At 46.4% G+C, this 13,302-nt stretch overlaps 1 protein-coding gene across 2 annotated transcripts in view; it reads left to right on the forward strand.

Annotated features, from left to right (window-relative positions):
* glrbb (glycine receptor, beta b) overlaps positions 1-13,302 on the forward strand; it is a 246,645-nt gene that overhangs the window by 125,902 nt on the left and 107,441 nt on the right. For both annotated transcript variants that reach the window (XM_070865245.1, XM_070865246.1), the window contains exon 7: positions 9,102-9,242. In XM_070865245.1, coding sequence (XP_070721346.1) covers positions 9,102-9,242 — 141 coding nt within the window. The remainder of the gene's footprint in view (positions 1-9,101; positions 9,243-13,302) is intronic.

The raw sequence follows: 13,302 nt of genomic DNA on the forward strand, positions 1-13,302 counted from the left end.
CCATAGCACCCAAACTAGTAATGGAATTAACTTGGTTAGCAGTATATTTTTTTTCTGATTATTACTCTAAAAAGTGACTTATGATATTAGATGTCAATGAAACACTTAGAAAATGGAGGCAAACAGTTTGCCACTTGGTATGAGAAGATATTTGAACAGATTTAATATTAACTCAGAGTAATAAAGAGAGATCTTTTGGGCCTGCGCGCACCGAATATCAGAAAATCAAATGGATGGGAATGCAGGTTTGTAAAAGAACCTGCCCTATTTATGGAGGATAATTGATGGGTTCCTTTATTGTTTGCATTCTGATTTGATGAATCTTCAAATATCACAGGCCCAGGAAAATCTCCCCAGTGCTGTTTTATATATAGACCAAAGATTCAACACTTTGAAGTAACAGAGGTTTTAGTATTTGCACAACATTGCGATTGACTAGTAAATGCATTGATTGCTGTAATTTGCTGGGTTTGTTCAGTAAATTAGTAGGCTCACTGAGACAGAATCATAGAATTGAAGAGCATGGCAATTGGTATATAATGAGGAGAAATGTTAAGTTGTCCACTTTGGTCAGAAAAATAGAAAAGCAGAGTATTTTTTAAACGGTGAGAGATTGGGAAATGTTGGTTTTCAGAGGGACCTGGGTGTCCTTGTACATGAATGATTGAAAGTTAACATGCAGCAGCAGCAAGCAATTAAGAAAGCAAATAGTATGTTGACCTTCAGTACAAGAGGATTTGAGTATGAGTAAAGGGGTTCGAAATTGCCCCCCGACTGAAAGGGCGGTGCACCCACCACTTTTTAAGATTTTTCACCGCCCCAATCCATGGGGCATAGAGTGAGAGAAATTGACCTCTTTACATTTTTCTTCTCTCCCAGGCGATATCGGCATGGAGTGGTGCGGACTTCGGTCAGTGTAATCAGCGCCGAGCTGATGATGTCAGCGCTGATGCATAGCAACATCCCTCCCCTTCAGTTAAAGGGGAGGCTGCTGCGAACTCTGCAGCCACATTAGTGGCACCCACTGGGCCACCGTGGAGGGTTTCGGCCGGACCAGTGGTCCGGCACCCAAGAGAGGGTTCTGGGCTGCCTATTGGCGGCCCAGCCGAATCTGTGGCTGCCATTGTTGGGCTTGCCTCTAGTCGGCCAGCAATTAAAATAAAATGGCGGCCCCAGCAATGCGCCCTCTCCTTTAAAGGCGGACACGCCGCCAGCCACATGTAGCTTCCCATTGTGGAAAGCTGTCAAGGGCACCATGCGGCGGCTGATCCGCTCCCGCGGGACAATTTCCCACAGGACAATTTCCCATGGGGCAATTTCCCACACGGAACTGAAAGGGGGTCACCAAGGGGCGATGGGGCTGGAACACCAGTGGGGCGGGAATGTGCACCGCCCCTAAAATAAATGAGGGCAATATCGCAATTGCAGTGCTGTTTGAGCGGGGAGTGCTTTCCGTGAGATGGTGACGGCTCATAAAAAAAGGCAATTTCGGCTCTAAGATGGTCTTACTGCACTTATATCATCATCATAGGCAGTCCCTCGGAATCGAGGAAGACTTACTTCCATTCTTAACATGAGTTCTTAGGTGACCTTACAGTCCAATACAAGAACCATAGTCTCTGTCACAGGTGGGACAAATAGTCATTGAGGGAAGGGGTGGGTGGGACAGGTTTGCCGCATGCTCTTTCTGCTGTCTGTGCTTGATTTCAGCATGCTCTCAGCGACGAGACTCGAGGAGCTCAGCGCCTGCCCGGATGCACTTCCTCCACTTAGGGCGTTCTTTGGCCAGGGACACCCAGGTGTCAGTGGGGATGTTGTACTTTATCAGGGAAGCTTTGAGGGTTTTCTTGTAATGTTTCCACTGCCCACCTTTGGCTCGTTTGCCATGAAGGAGTTCCGAGTAGAATGCTTGCTTTGGGAGTCTCATGTCTGGCATGCAAACAATGTGGCCTGCCCAGCGGAGCTGATCGAGTGTGGTCAGTGCTTCAATGCTGGGGATGTTGGCCTGGATGAGGACGCTAACATTGGTACGTCTGTTCTCCCAGGGGATTTGTAGGATCTTGCGGAGACATCGTTGGTAGTATTTCTCCAGCGACTTGAGATGTCTGCTGTACATGGTCCATGTTTCTGAGCCATACAGGCGGGCTGGTATTACTACAGCCCTATAGACCATGAGCTTGGTGACAGTTTTGAGGGCGTGATCTTCAAATACCCTTTTCGTCAGGCGGCCGAAGGCTGCACTGGCGCACTGGAGGCGTTATTGGACCTCGTCGTCAATGCCTGCTCTTGTTGATAGAAGGCTCCCGAGAGAAGGGAAGTGGTCCACGGTGTCCAGGGCCGCGCCGTGGATCTTGATGACTTGGTGGCAGTGCTGTGCGGCGAGGACAGGCTGGTGGAGGACCTTTGTCTTACTGATGTTTAGCGTCAGGCCCATGCTTTTGTACGCCTCAGTAAATACGCCGACTACACAATTCTATTGGGCCCTGATGAGACCACACCTGGAGTATTGCATACAGTTTTGGTCTCCTTCCCTAAGGAAGGATATAGTTGCTGTTATATATGTGGACTTGTATTTACTCTGTACAGTCACCAGAGGGCTCATCCCCTGAAGTCCCACGGGATCCCACAATCCCTTGGGAGCACAGGTATTTAAGGCGGCATCACAAGTTGGAGAGGCACTCTGGAGACCTACAATAAAAGACTAAGGTCACACTTTACTTTGAGCTCACCGTGTTCAGTCTGACTCTTTCTCCATACACAACAACTAGCGACAGGATACAGATAGCAAACGTAAATATGCAGAGAACAGTGGGCATCCTGCAGAAATTTTCAGAAGGAGATGATTGGGAAACTTTTGTGGAGCGACTCGACCAATACTTTGTGGCCAACGAATGAGATGGGGAAGAGAGCACTGCCAAATGAAGGGCGATCCTCCTCACCGTGTGTGGGGCACCAATGTATGGCCTCGTGAAGAATCTGCTCACTCCAGCGAAACACACAGAGAAATCCTACGATGATTTGTGCGTACTGGTCCAAGAGCATTTGAACATGAAGGAATGCGTTCTGCTGGCGAGGTATCGGTTCTACACCTACAAAAGGTCTGAAGTCCAGGAAGTGGCGAGTTATGTTGTCGAGCTAAGACGCCTTGTATGACATTGCGAATTTGAAGGACATTTGGAGCACATGCTCAGAGACATTTTCGTACTTGGCATTGGCCACGAAACCATATTTCGCAAACTTTTGACTGTAGAAACCCCAACCTTGAGTAAGGCCATAGCGATAGCCCAGGCCTTCATTGCCTCCAGTGACAATACGAAGCAAATCTCTCAGCACACAAGTGCTGCTTCAAGTACTATGAACAAAGTTATGTTGCTTTCGAATCGTAACATATAGGGCAGGTCACACATACCTGCAGTTGCACGTCCGCCGATGTCTGAGTCCACCATCAAGGGTGATGAATGCAAGGCCATTAACACCTTGCTGGCGCTGCGGCAGTGATCATCATTTCCATTCATGCCGATTCAAAGAGTACATTTGCAAGGGCCGTGGAACAATGGGACACCTCCAATGAGTGTGCAGGTGAGCTGCAAAGTCTGTTAAACCTGCAAACCACTATGTTGCAGAGAAGGACAGATCCACGGAGGATCACAACAAACCAGAGACTCAGATTGAGGAGGCAGAGGTACATGGGATGCACACATTCACCATGAATTGTCCCCCAATAATGCTGAATGCTGAACTAAATGGACTCCCGGTGTCAATGGAGCTGGACACGGGTGCGAGCCAGTCCATCAATGCAAAAAGACTTTCGAAAGGTTGTGGTGCAACAAGGCCTCAAGGCCAATCTTAACTCCAGTTCGCATGAAACTAAGAACTTAAACAAAAGAACTGATTCCTGTAATCGGCAGTACTACTGTAAAGGTCTCCTACAATAGAGTGGTGCACAAACTGCCACTCTGGGTGGTACCGCGCGATGGTCCCACACTGCTCGGCAGGAGCTGGCTGGGAAAGATACGCTGAAACTGGGACAACGTCCGAGCGCTATCGCCTGCTAACAATACTTTGTGTGCTCAGGTCTTAAACAAATTTCCTTCGCTGTTTGAACCAGGCATCGGGAAATTCCAAGGAGCAAAAGTGCAGATCCACCTAATTCCGGGGGTGCGACCCATCCATCACAAGGCGAGAGCAGTACCGTACATGATGAGAGAAAGGCTAGAGATCGAGCTAGACCGGCTGCAAAGAGAGGGCATCATTTCACCGATCGAGTTCAGCGAGTGTGCCAGTCCTATTGTCCCAGTCCTCAAGGGAGACGGCACCGTCAGAATCTGTGGCGATTGCAAAGTAACTATCAATCGTTTCTCCCTGCAGGACCAATACCCACGACCTCTTTGCAATGCTGGTGGGAGGAAAGACGTTCACGAAGCTGGATCTGACTTCAGCCTACATGACGCAGGAACTGGAGGAAGCAACGAAGGCCCTCGCCTGCATCAACACACAAAAAGGTCTTTTTGTTTATAACAGATGCCCGTTTGAATCTGATCAGCGGCGGCGATATTCCGGAGAAACATGGAAAGTTTACTGAAGTCAGTCCCGCGCACCGTGGTCTTCCAGGATGACATCTTGGTCACAGGTCGGAACACAGTCGAGCACCTGCAGAGTTGGAGGAGGTTCTTAGTCGACTCAACCGCGTGGGGCTCAGGTTAAAACGCTTGGAAGTGCGTTTTCCTGGCGCCTAAATTGGAGTTCTTGGGAAGGAGGATTGCTGCAGACGACATCAGGCCCACCAAGGCGAAGATAGAGGCAATCGAGAACGCATCGAGGCCACAGAACGTGACGGAGCTGCGGTCGTTTCTGGGACTCTTAAACTATTTGGTAACTTCTTACCAGGTCTCAGCACCCTGCTAGAAACACTACATGTCTAACTACGAAAAGGGGGTGAATGGGTTTGGGGCAAAAGCCAAGAAAATGCCTTTGTAAAAGTGAGAAAATTGTTATGATCAAACAAATTGCTTGTGTTGCATGATCCATGTAAGCATTTGGTACTAGCATGTGATGCATCGTTATATGGTGTCGGGTGTGTATTGCAACAAGCTAATGATTTCGGGAAACTGCAACCGGTTGCTTATGCATCCAGGAGTCTGTCTAAGGCTGAGAGAGCCTACAGCATGATTGAGGAAGAAGCGTTAGCGTGTGTCTATGGGGTAAAGAAAATGCATCATTACCTGTTTGGGCTAAAATTCGAATTGGAAACTGACCATAAGCCACTTATATCCCTGTTTTCCGAGAGTAAAGGGATAAATACCAAAGCATCGGCCTGTATCCAGAGATGGGTGCTCACGTTGTTCGCATACAACTAGGCCATCCGCCACAGGCCAGGTACAGAAAACTGTGCCGGTGCTCTCAGTAGACTGCCATTGTCCACCATGGACCATGGGGGTGGAACTGGCACAGCCCGCAGATCTAGCCGTGGTTATGGAAGCATTTGAGAGTGAGCAATCACCCGTCACTGCCTGGCAGATCAAAACCTGGACAAGCCAGGACCCCTTATTATCTCTAGTCAAAAGCTGTGTGCTTCACGGGAGCTGGTCCAGTGTCCCAGTGGAAATGCAGGAAGAGATAAAGCCGTTCCAGCGGCGCAAAGATGAAATGTCTATAAAGGCAGACTGCCTTCTGTGGGGCAATCGAGTAGTGGTCCCCAAGAAGGGCAGAGACACCTTCGCCAATGACCTCCACAGTACCCACCCAGGCATCGTAATGATGAAAGCGATAGCCAGATCCCACGTGTGGTGGCCCGGTATTGATGCGGACTTAGAATCCTACGTTCACACATGCAATACATGCTCGCAATTAAGCAATGTACCCAGGGAGGCGCCACTAAGTTTATGGTCTTGGCCCTCCAAACTGTGGTCTAGGGTACACGTTGACTATGCAGGCCCGTTCTTGGGTAAAATGTTCCTTGTGCTTGTAGACACGTACTCCAAGTGGATTGAATGTGAGATAATGTCGGCTAGCACGTCCGCTGCCACTACTGAAAGTCTGTGGCCCATTTTTGCCACACACGGCTTACCCGATGTCCTGGTGAGCGACAACGGGCCATGTTTTACCAGTGCTGAGTACAAAGAATTCATGACAGTAACGGGATCAAACTTGTCACATCTGGCCCATTTAAACCAGCGTCCAATGGTCAGGCAGAGAGAGCAGTGCAAACCATCAAGCAAGGCTTGAAGAGGGTAACTGAAGGCTCACTGCAGACTCGCCTATCCCGAGTTCTACTTAGCTACCGCATAAGACCCCACTCACTCACTGGGATCCCACCTGCTGAACTGCTCATGAAAAGAGCACTAAAGACAAGGCTCTCGTTAGTTCACCCTGATCTACATGAACAGGTAGAGAGCAGGCGGCTTCAACAAAGTGCTTACCATGATAGCACAAATGTGTCATGCGAGATTGAAATCAATGATCCTGTGTTTGTATTAAATTATGGACAACGTCCCAAGTGGCTTCCGGCACTGTCGTGGCCAAAGAGGGGAGCAGGGTGTTTTGGGCCAAACTTTCAAATGGACTCATTCACCGGAAACACTTGGACCAAATCAAACTCAGATTCATGGACTATCCTGAGCAACCCACCTTGGACCCTAACTTTTTTGATCCCACAACATACACACCAGTGGCAACCGGCACCACGGTTGACCACGAAGCAGAACCCATCATCCACAGCAACCCTGCAGGGCCCAACACACCAGGTAGCCCAGCAAGGCCAGCTGCACAGCAGTCCAGCGAGGACCCAACAAGTGATTCAACAACACCAGCTTTCACACCAAGATGATCAACATTGTAAATAGTTACACAATTGACTTTGAGGGGGGAGTGATGTTATATATGTGGGCTTGTATTTACTCTGTGCAGCCACCAGAGAGCTCATCCCCTGAAGTCCCAAGGATCCCATAATCCCTTGGGAGCACAGGTACTTAAGGAGGCCTCACAGGTTTGAGTGGCACTCTGGAGACCTGTAATAAAAGTCTAAGATCACACTTTACTTTGAGCTCAGTGTTCAGTCTGACTCTTTCTCCATACACAACAGTTGCCATAGAGAGAGTGCAACAAATGTTCACCAGACTGATTGCTGGGATGGGCGGGGGGACGGGGGATTGTTCTATGAAGAAAGATTGAGTAGACTAGGCCTATATTCTCTAGAGTTTAGAAGAATAAGGTGATCTAATTGAAACATACAAAATTCTTACAGGGCTTGACAAGGTAGATGCAGGGAGGCTGTTTCCTCTGGCTGGGGAGTCTAGAACCAGGGCTCACAGTCTCAGAATAAGTGGTCGGCCATTTAGGACTGAGATGAGGAGAAATTTCTGCAGCCAGAGGGTGGTGAATCTTTGGAATTCTCTACCCCAGAGGGCTATGGATGCTCAGTCATTGAGTATATTCAAAACTGAGATCGACAGATTTTTGGATATTATGGGAATCTTGGGATATGGGCATTGTGCAGGAAAGTGGAGTTGAGGTAGAAGATTAGCCATGATCTTATTGAATGGCAGAGCAGGCTCGAGGGGCCGAATGGCCTATACCTGCTCCAATTTCTTATGTTCTTATGAATGGTTACACCACAGACGGAGACCATTTGGCTTGTCAATTCTGTGCCGGCTCTCTGCAAGAGCATTCATCTAGTCCTGCTCCCCGCCCTTTCACTCTATTCCTGCAAATTCTTTCCCCTCAAGTATTTGTCTAATTCCCATTGAAAGCCATTATTGAATCTGCTTCCATCACACTCTCAGGCAGTGCATTCCTGATCCTATCCACTCGCTGCCTAAAAACATTTTTCCTCATGTCACCTGTGGTTCTTCTGCCAATCATCTTTAATCTGTGTCCTCTGGTTCTCGAGCTTTCCGCCAATGGGAACAGTTTATCTACTCTGTCTCGATCTCTCATGATTTTGAACACCTCTATCAAATCTCCTCTCAACCTTCTCTGTTCTAAGGAGACAAACCCCAGCTTCTCCAGTCCATCCACGTAACTGAAGTCCCTCATCCCTGGAACCATTCTTGTAAATCTTTTCTGCACCCTCTCTAAGGCCTTCACATCCTTCCTAATGTGTGGTGCCCAGAATGGGACACAATACTCTAGTTGAGGTCAAACAAGCATTTTATAAAGGTTCATCATAACTTTCTTGCTTTTGTGCTCTGTACCTTTATTTTTGAAGCTCAGGATACCGTATACTTTTTTAACCACTTTCTCAACCTTCCTTGCCACCTTCAATGATTTGTGCACATATAGCATGAATAGTCTCTCTATTCATGCACCCTCTTTAGAATTGTACTCTTTAGTTTATATTTGAAAAAAAATCAGGAAATACTGAAAATACAAAGCAGATCTGTCAGCGTTGTTAAAGAGAAAATATAGATTAGTATTTGGATGCCGACCCTTTGTCAGAACTCAGTTTACTAGCCTTTTGTGTATTTTCTACATTAACTGGCTTCAGTAAACAATAATACCTTTAGCAGGCAGGGAACGAAAATGGGGTGAGAAGCTGTTTTGTTAGCTGCCCACCACTTGATACCAATGGAAGTCATGTTAGACATTTAATACGTTCAACCAACTCTGGGCCAACATCTTACAATTTATTTTTCATCATTTGTGTTCTGGGAAAAGCTGGGTGTCAGCAACATCTGTGTTGCACGTGTCCAGTGTTTCTATGACCATTTGCGGGGCGGCGTGAGGGTCCAATTTAAATGAGTGGTTTGTCAGTGCAGTTGATTTCAGAGTGATCTATTAACATTAGGGAAAGTCCAAATTTAGAAAATTGACATTTTTGATGCGTTCAGCCAGCAAGTGTTGCAGCAATTTCCCTTGCCCCATTTGGCTCGGGTGGTGTAGAGGTGCTGTAAAAGGCCCTGGTTCCCACCCTGATTATGTTATGTAATCAACTTGACTTCAGGAAATGGGCTAGGATCAGGGTTGCAGGCAAGGGGTGAGCAGGAGTCCCATCCTTCCCTTGCGCCCAACAAGAAAATCAGGGCTACTGGTTTTGCGTCAGATTTCCAGTATTTGCATCGATTTCTTTAATTGTGTGTACCAGTATTTTCTTTCCTTTACAGTTGGTTATACCACAGATGACCTTCGATTCATCTGGCAGTCTAAAAACCCTGTTCAGATGGAGAAAATTTCATTACCACAATTTGATGTTAAAGAGGAGGATACTGAGTATGGAAACTGCACAAAGTATTATAAGGGCACTGGTGAGGATTTTTCGTATTAATCTTACAAATTTGTTTTGGTACAACATTTTGATGGCAAAGGCTTTGGACAGAGACTACATTGCAAGTGTCTCAGTTTGGATGCTCCATTTGGTTTCAACATATAAGATATGGATTGTTCCCAAATCAGAGCAGCTGCAGTTAAAATCCAAACATTAGAATAAACATACTATCAGTTTAAAGTTTGTTGGGACTGTTTTTTTAAAAAAAATACAAAGGTTTGTTTTTTGTTCAAATTCCAGCCGGGTTTGATGCTCAGTCCTGTTCAGAAATTCCAAATATATACATAAAGACCTCAAACACCATGAAATCATCCAGTGAAACCTGTTTGCGTCCTATTCCTTTGACTGCTAATTTACTTGAGACATTAAAGTAAACAGGTTAATGACGCCATTAAAATAATAGCCAAAGGAATTATATAAAAATATGCTGAGCACTTGCATGATAATATGTGCACAGCATAATTTCAAAGCTGCAGTATTTTTAAAAGGAGAGATCCTTTTTCCGAACTAAACTGTCTTGTCATGAGATGAAATTAATTTCCATTTTATTCTCAGTAAGACGTACAATGATCCTTCAAATGTATTCTCATGTTTTGTCACCTGCAGTATCTTCCCTACAGTGTGCCCTGTCCAGTTTTACAATCCAAATAGGTTTATGTAAGTAACCAGGGATCTTCTGGAGCATCCTATATATGCATTAATGACCTAAGCATATCTCCAGCCACTAATGCTTTGAATCCCCAGAAACCATCAAAGTAGATAGTGTAGATCATTGACAAATTAGGGGAACTGTTCACTGAAGTCTATAATGTTCTGCATAAATTCACATTGTGTTCTTATTTAATTTTACAAAATGTTACTTTTCACCTGACTGCCTTTTTTTCCAAAGAAGGACAGAAACATTGGCCAGATTTTGCTGTCTAGCAAAATGACGGCGCTCACCGCTGACAAAGAAAGTTGCCCACATATATCTACCAATCTCTGTGGCGTAAATTTCACTTTTCCCGACGTTAATTTCATTCTTCTACCTCAACTCCACCTTCCCGCATTATCCCCCTATCGCTTGAATCCATTAATATCTGAAAATCTATTGATCTCTATCTTGCATATACTCAACAACTGAGCATTCTCAGCCCTCTGGAGTAGAGAATTCCAAAGACTCATAAATCTTTTGAGTGAAGAAATGTTGTCTCATCTCAGTCCTAAATGGCTGACCCCTTATTCTCAGCGGAGTGATTATCTGCACGAACATTAGTGTGTCCTTCTGCACATGCGCGCCGTGGATTCCGCCCTTTTTTGCGCAAGCCCGCTCAATCCCGCTGCGCATGCTCAGTACGATATATGAGGAAGCCAGAGTTGGGGCTGAACCATGAATCACGTAGAACTGCAGCTACTGCTGGAGCTTTTGGGTTATCTCCAGGACCCTTGCCAAGAATATCACTGTGATTATCTACTCAAATATTCGCGACCTTCTGAGAGAGAGCGGAAATTGGAGGTGGGAGAGAGGGCGGGGGAGGGGTTAGAGGGGGAGGGTTAGCGGGGGGGAGAGAGAGAGAATGAGAGAGAGACTGGGGGGGAGAGAGAGAGAGACTGGGCGAGAGAGAGACTGGGCGAGAAAGAGAAAGAGACTGGGGGTGGGGGAGAGAGAGACTGGGCGAGAGAGAGCAAGGGAAACTGCATGAGAGAGACTGGGCGAGAGAGAGAGAGCAAGAGAAACTGTGGGGGGAGAGAGAGACTGGGGGGTGGTGGAGAGAGAGAGAGACTGGGGGATGGGGGGAGAGAGAGAGAGAGAGAGACTGGGGGGTAGAGACTTGGCGAGAGAGAGAGAGAGAGAGAGAGACTGGGCAAGAGAGAGAGCAAGAGAAACTGGGGGGGGCGGGGGGAGAGACTGGGGGTTGGGGAGAGGAGAAAGAGAGAGAGACAGAGAGACCAGGGGAGAGAGACCAGGGGAGAGCCAGAGAGACTGGAGGGGAGAGAGAGCCAGAGAGACTGCGGGCGGAGGAGAGAGACTTGGGGGGTGGGGGGAAAGAGAGAGAGACTGGGAAAGGAGAGCGAAGGCCTGGGGAGAGAGGGAGAGAGTTGGGGAAGAGGGAGACTCTGTAGAGAAAGAGAGAGACTGGGGGAGAGAGAGAGGGGATGGGGAAGAGGGGAAAGAGAGAGAGGGAACTCAGAGATGAGGTCAGGAACTCGGTGGAGGGGGGGGGGGGGAAGAGCACGGAGAGCATAGTGGGGACTGGGAAAGAATGTAATCCAGGTCTGAAATGGGGGGTTGAGAGCGAGAACGTGATCACGTTCTTCCAACCCCACCCTATTTACACCAGCACCACGTTTTCCCTCTCCTCCCGCTTGATTTCTTGGAAAGCACAGTACGGGTGTGCCAAGTGACATCATTAGACTGGACGAAATCCGGAAGTCATGACACTGTTACTATTCACTTCATACCCAATAAACCTGTTAGCAATCTGTGACCCCCACACAATGCCCCATCTATGGCAGGGGTAGGGGGGGTGTTACTTCAGGAACTTGTTGGGAGAAGTTCATGAATTCATGGGGTGGGGGGGAATTTGGGCCGGGGGAAAAGGTCAGGAACTCGAGCAGGGGGAAACAAACTTGGGTGGGGGTCGAGATCAGGTACTTAGGCAGGGGAAGGAGGTCAGAAACTTGGGCAGTGGAGGATATGGGCAGGAACTTGTTTGGCGGGGGAGGGTTGGACGAAGGTCTTAACCCATGAGCTCTGTTCTGTCCAGAGTCAGCAGTCAGAATGGCTCAAATTACACTTTGCAAAGTCACTGATTACGTTGGCAGGACGGTTCTAATTACTGCTGGGTGTGTCTTATCCTCCAAGGGGACGAATCAGCAATCAGGTCTTGTAATCAAGGGGGTGAGACTGAGACATATTTCTTGCTAGCTTACTCATATTCTATTTCCCTTTTTATCAACCTTTTAGTCAATTCTTTAATTAGCCATGGATGGCTCACTTTTTTTGTGGCTCACTTTATTTCTCAATCGAATGTATATTCGTTGATAATTTTGAAATATTTCTTTAAATGTTTTCAGCTGCTGATCTACCATCATATCTTTTAATCTAATTTCCTAATCTGCATTAGCCAACTTGCCCCTCATACCAATATAGTTGGCTTTATTTAAGTTTATTCTCGTTTACGACTCTCAAACTCAATGTGAAATTTTATGATGATATAATCATTCTTCCCCAGAGGATCCTTTACTATGAGATTATTAATTAACCCTGTCTCATTACACAATACAAGATCTAAGATAGCCCGTCCTCTGGTTGGTTCCATGACTTATTGCTCCAGGAATTTATCGTGAATGCATTCTATGAACTTGTCCTCCAGACTACCTTTGTCAATTTGATTTGCCCAGTCTATATGAAGATTAAAGTCCCCCATGATTATTGTATTATCTTTGTTGCAAACTCCTATTTTTTGTTGATTAATACTCTGTCCAACAGTATAGCTACTGTTTGGAGGCCTATAAACTACTCCCACCAATGTTTTCTGCCCCTTGTTTTTCTTATCTCTGCAGATACTGATTCTACTTCCTGATCTTCTGAGTCAAGATCCTTTCTCACTACTGTCCTTTTGTCATCCTTTATTATCATGGCTATCCCCACTACCCCTGCTTCTTTTCCATTTTACCTGTTTTTTTAAAACATCAATTATCTAGAATATTTAGTTCCCAACCTTTGTCACCTTGCAACTACGTCACTGTAATGACTATTAGATCAAAGCCATTTATCTCTGTGCCACTAATTCATCTATCTTTTTACGAATACTTCATGCATTCAGATAAAGAGCCTTCAATTTGAACTTTTTAACCATTATTCCTTGCTTTCACCTTATTTGCTGATGCCCTTTCACCGTTAAACTCCCTGTCCCTTCCTGTCACAGAATCATAGAATCATAGAAATTTACAGCATAGAAGGAGGCCATTTTGGTCCATCGTGTCCGCGGCAGCCGACCAAGAGCTATCCGGCCTAATCCCACTTTCCAGCTCTTGGTCCATAGCCCTGTAGGTTA

Source organism: Pristiophorus japonicus, chromosome 2, assembly GCF_044704955.1.
Source record: "Pristiophorus japonicus isolate sPriJap1 chromosome 2, sPriJap1.hap1, whole genome shotgun sequence".
In the NCBI taxonomy this organism is placed as follows: Eukaryota; Metazoa; Chordata; class Chondrichthyes; family Pristiophoridae; genus Pristiophorus; species Pristiophorus japonicus.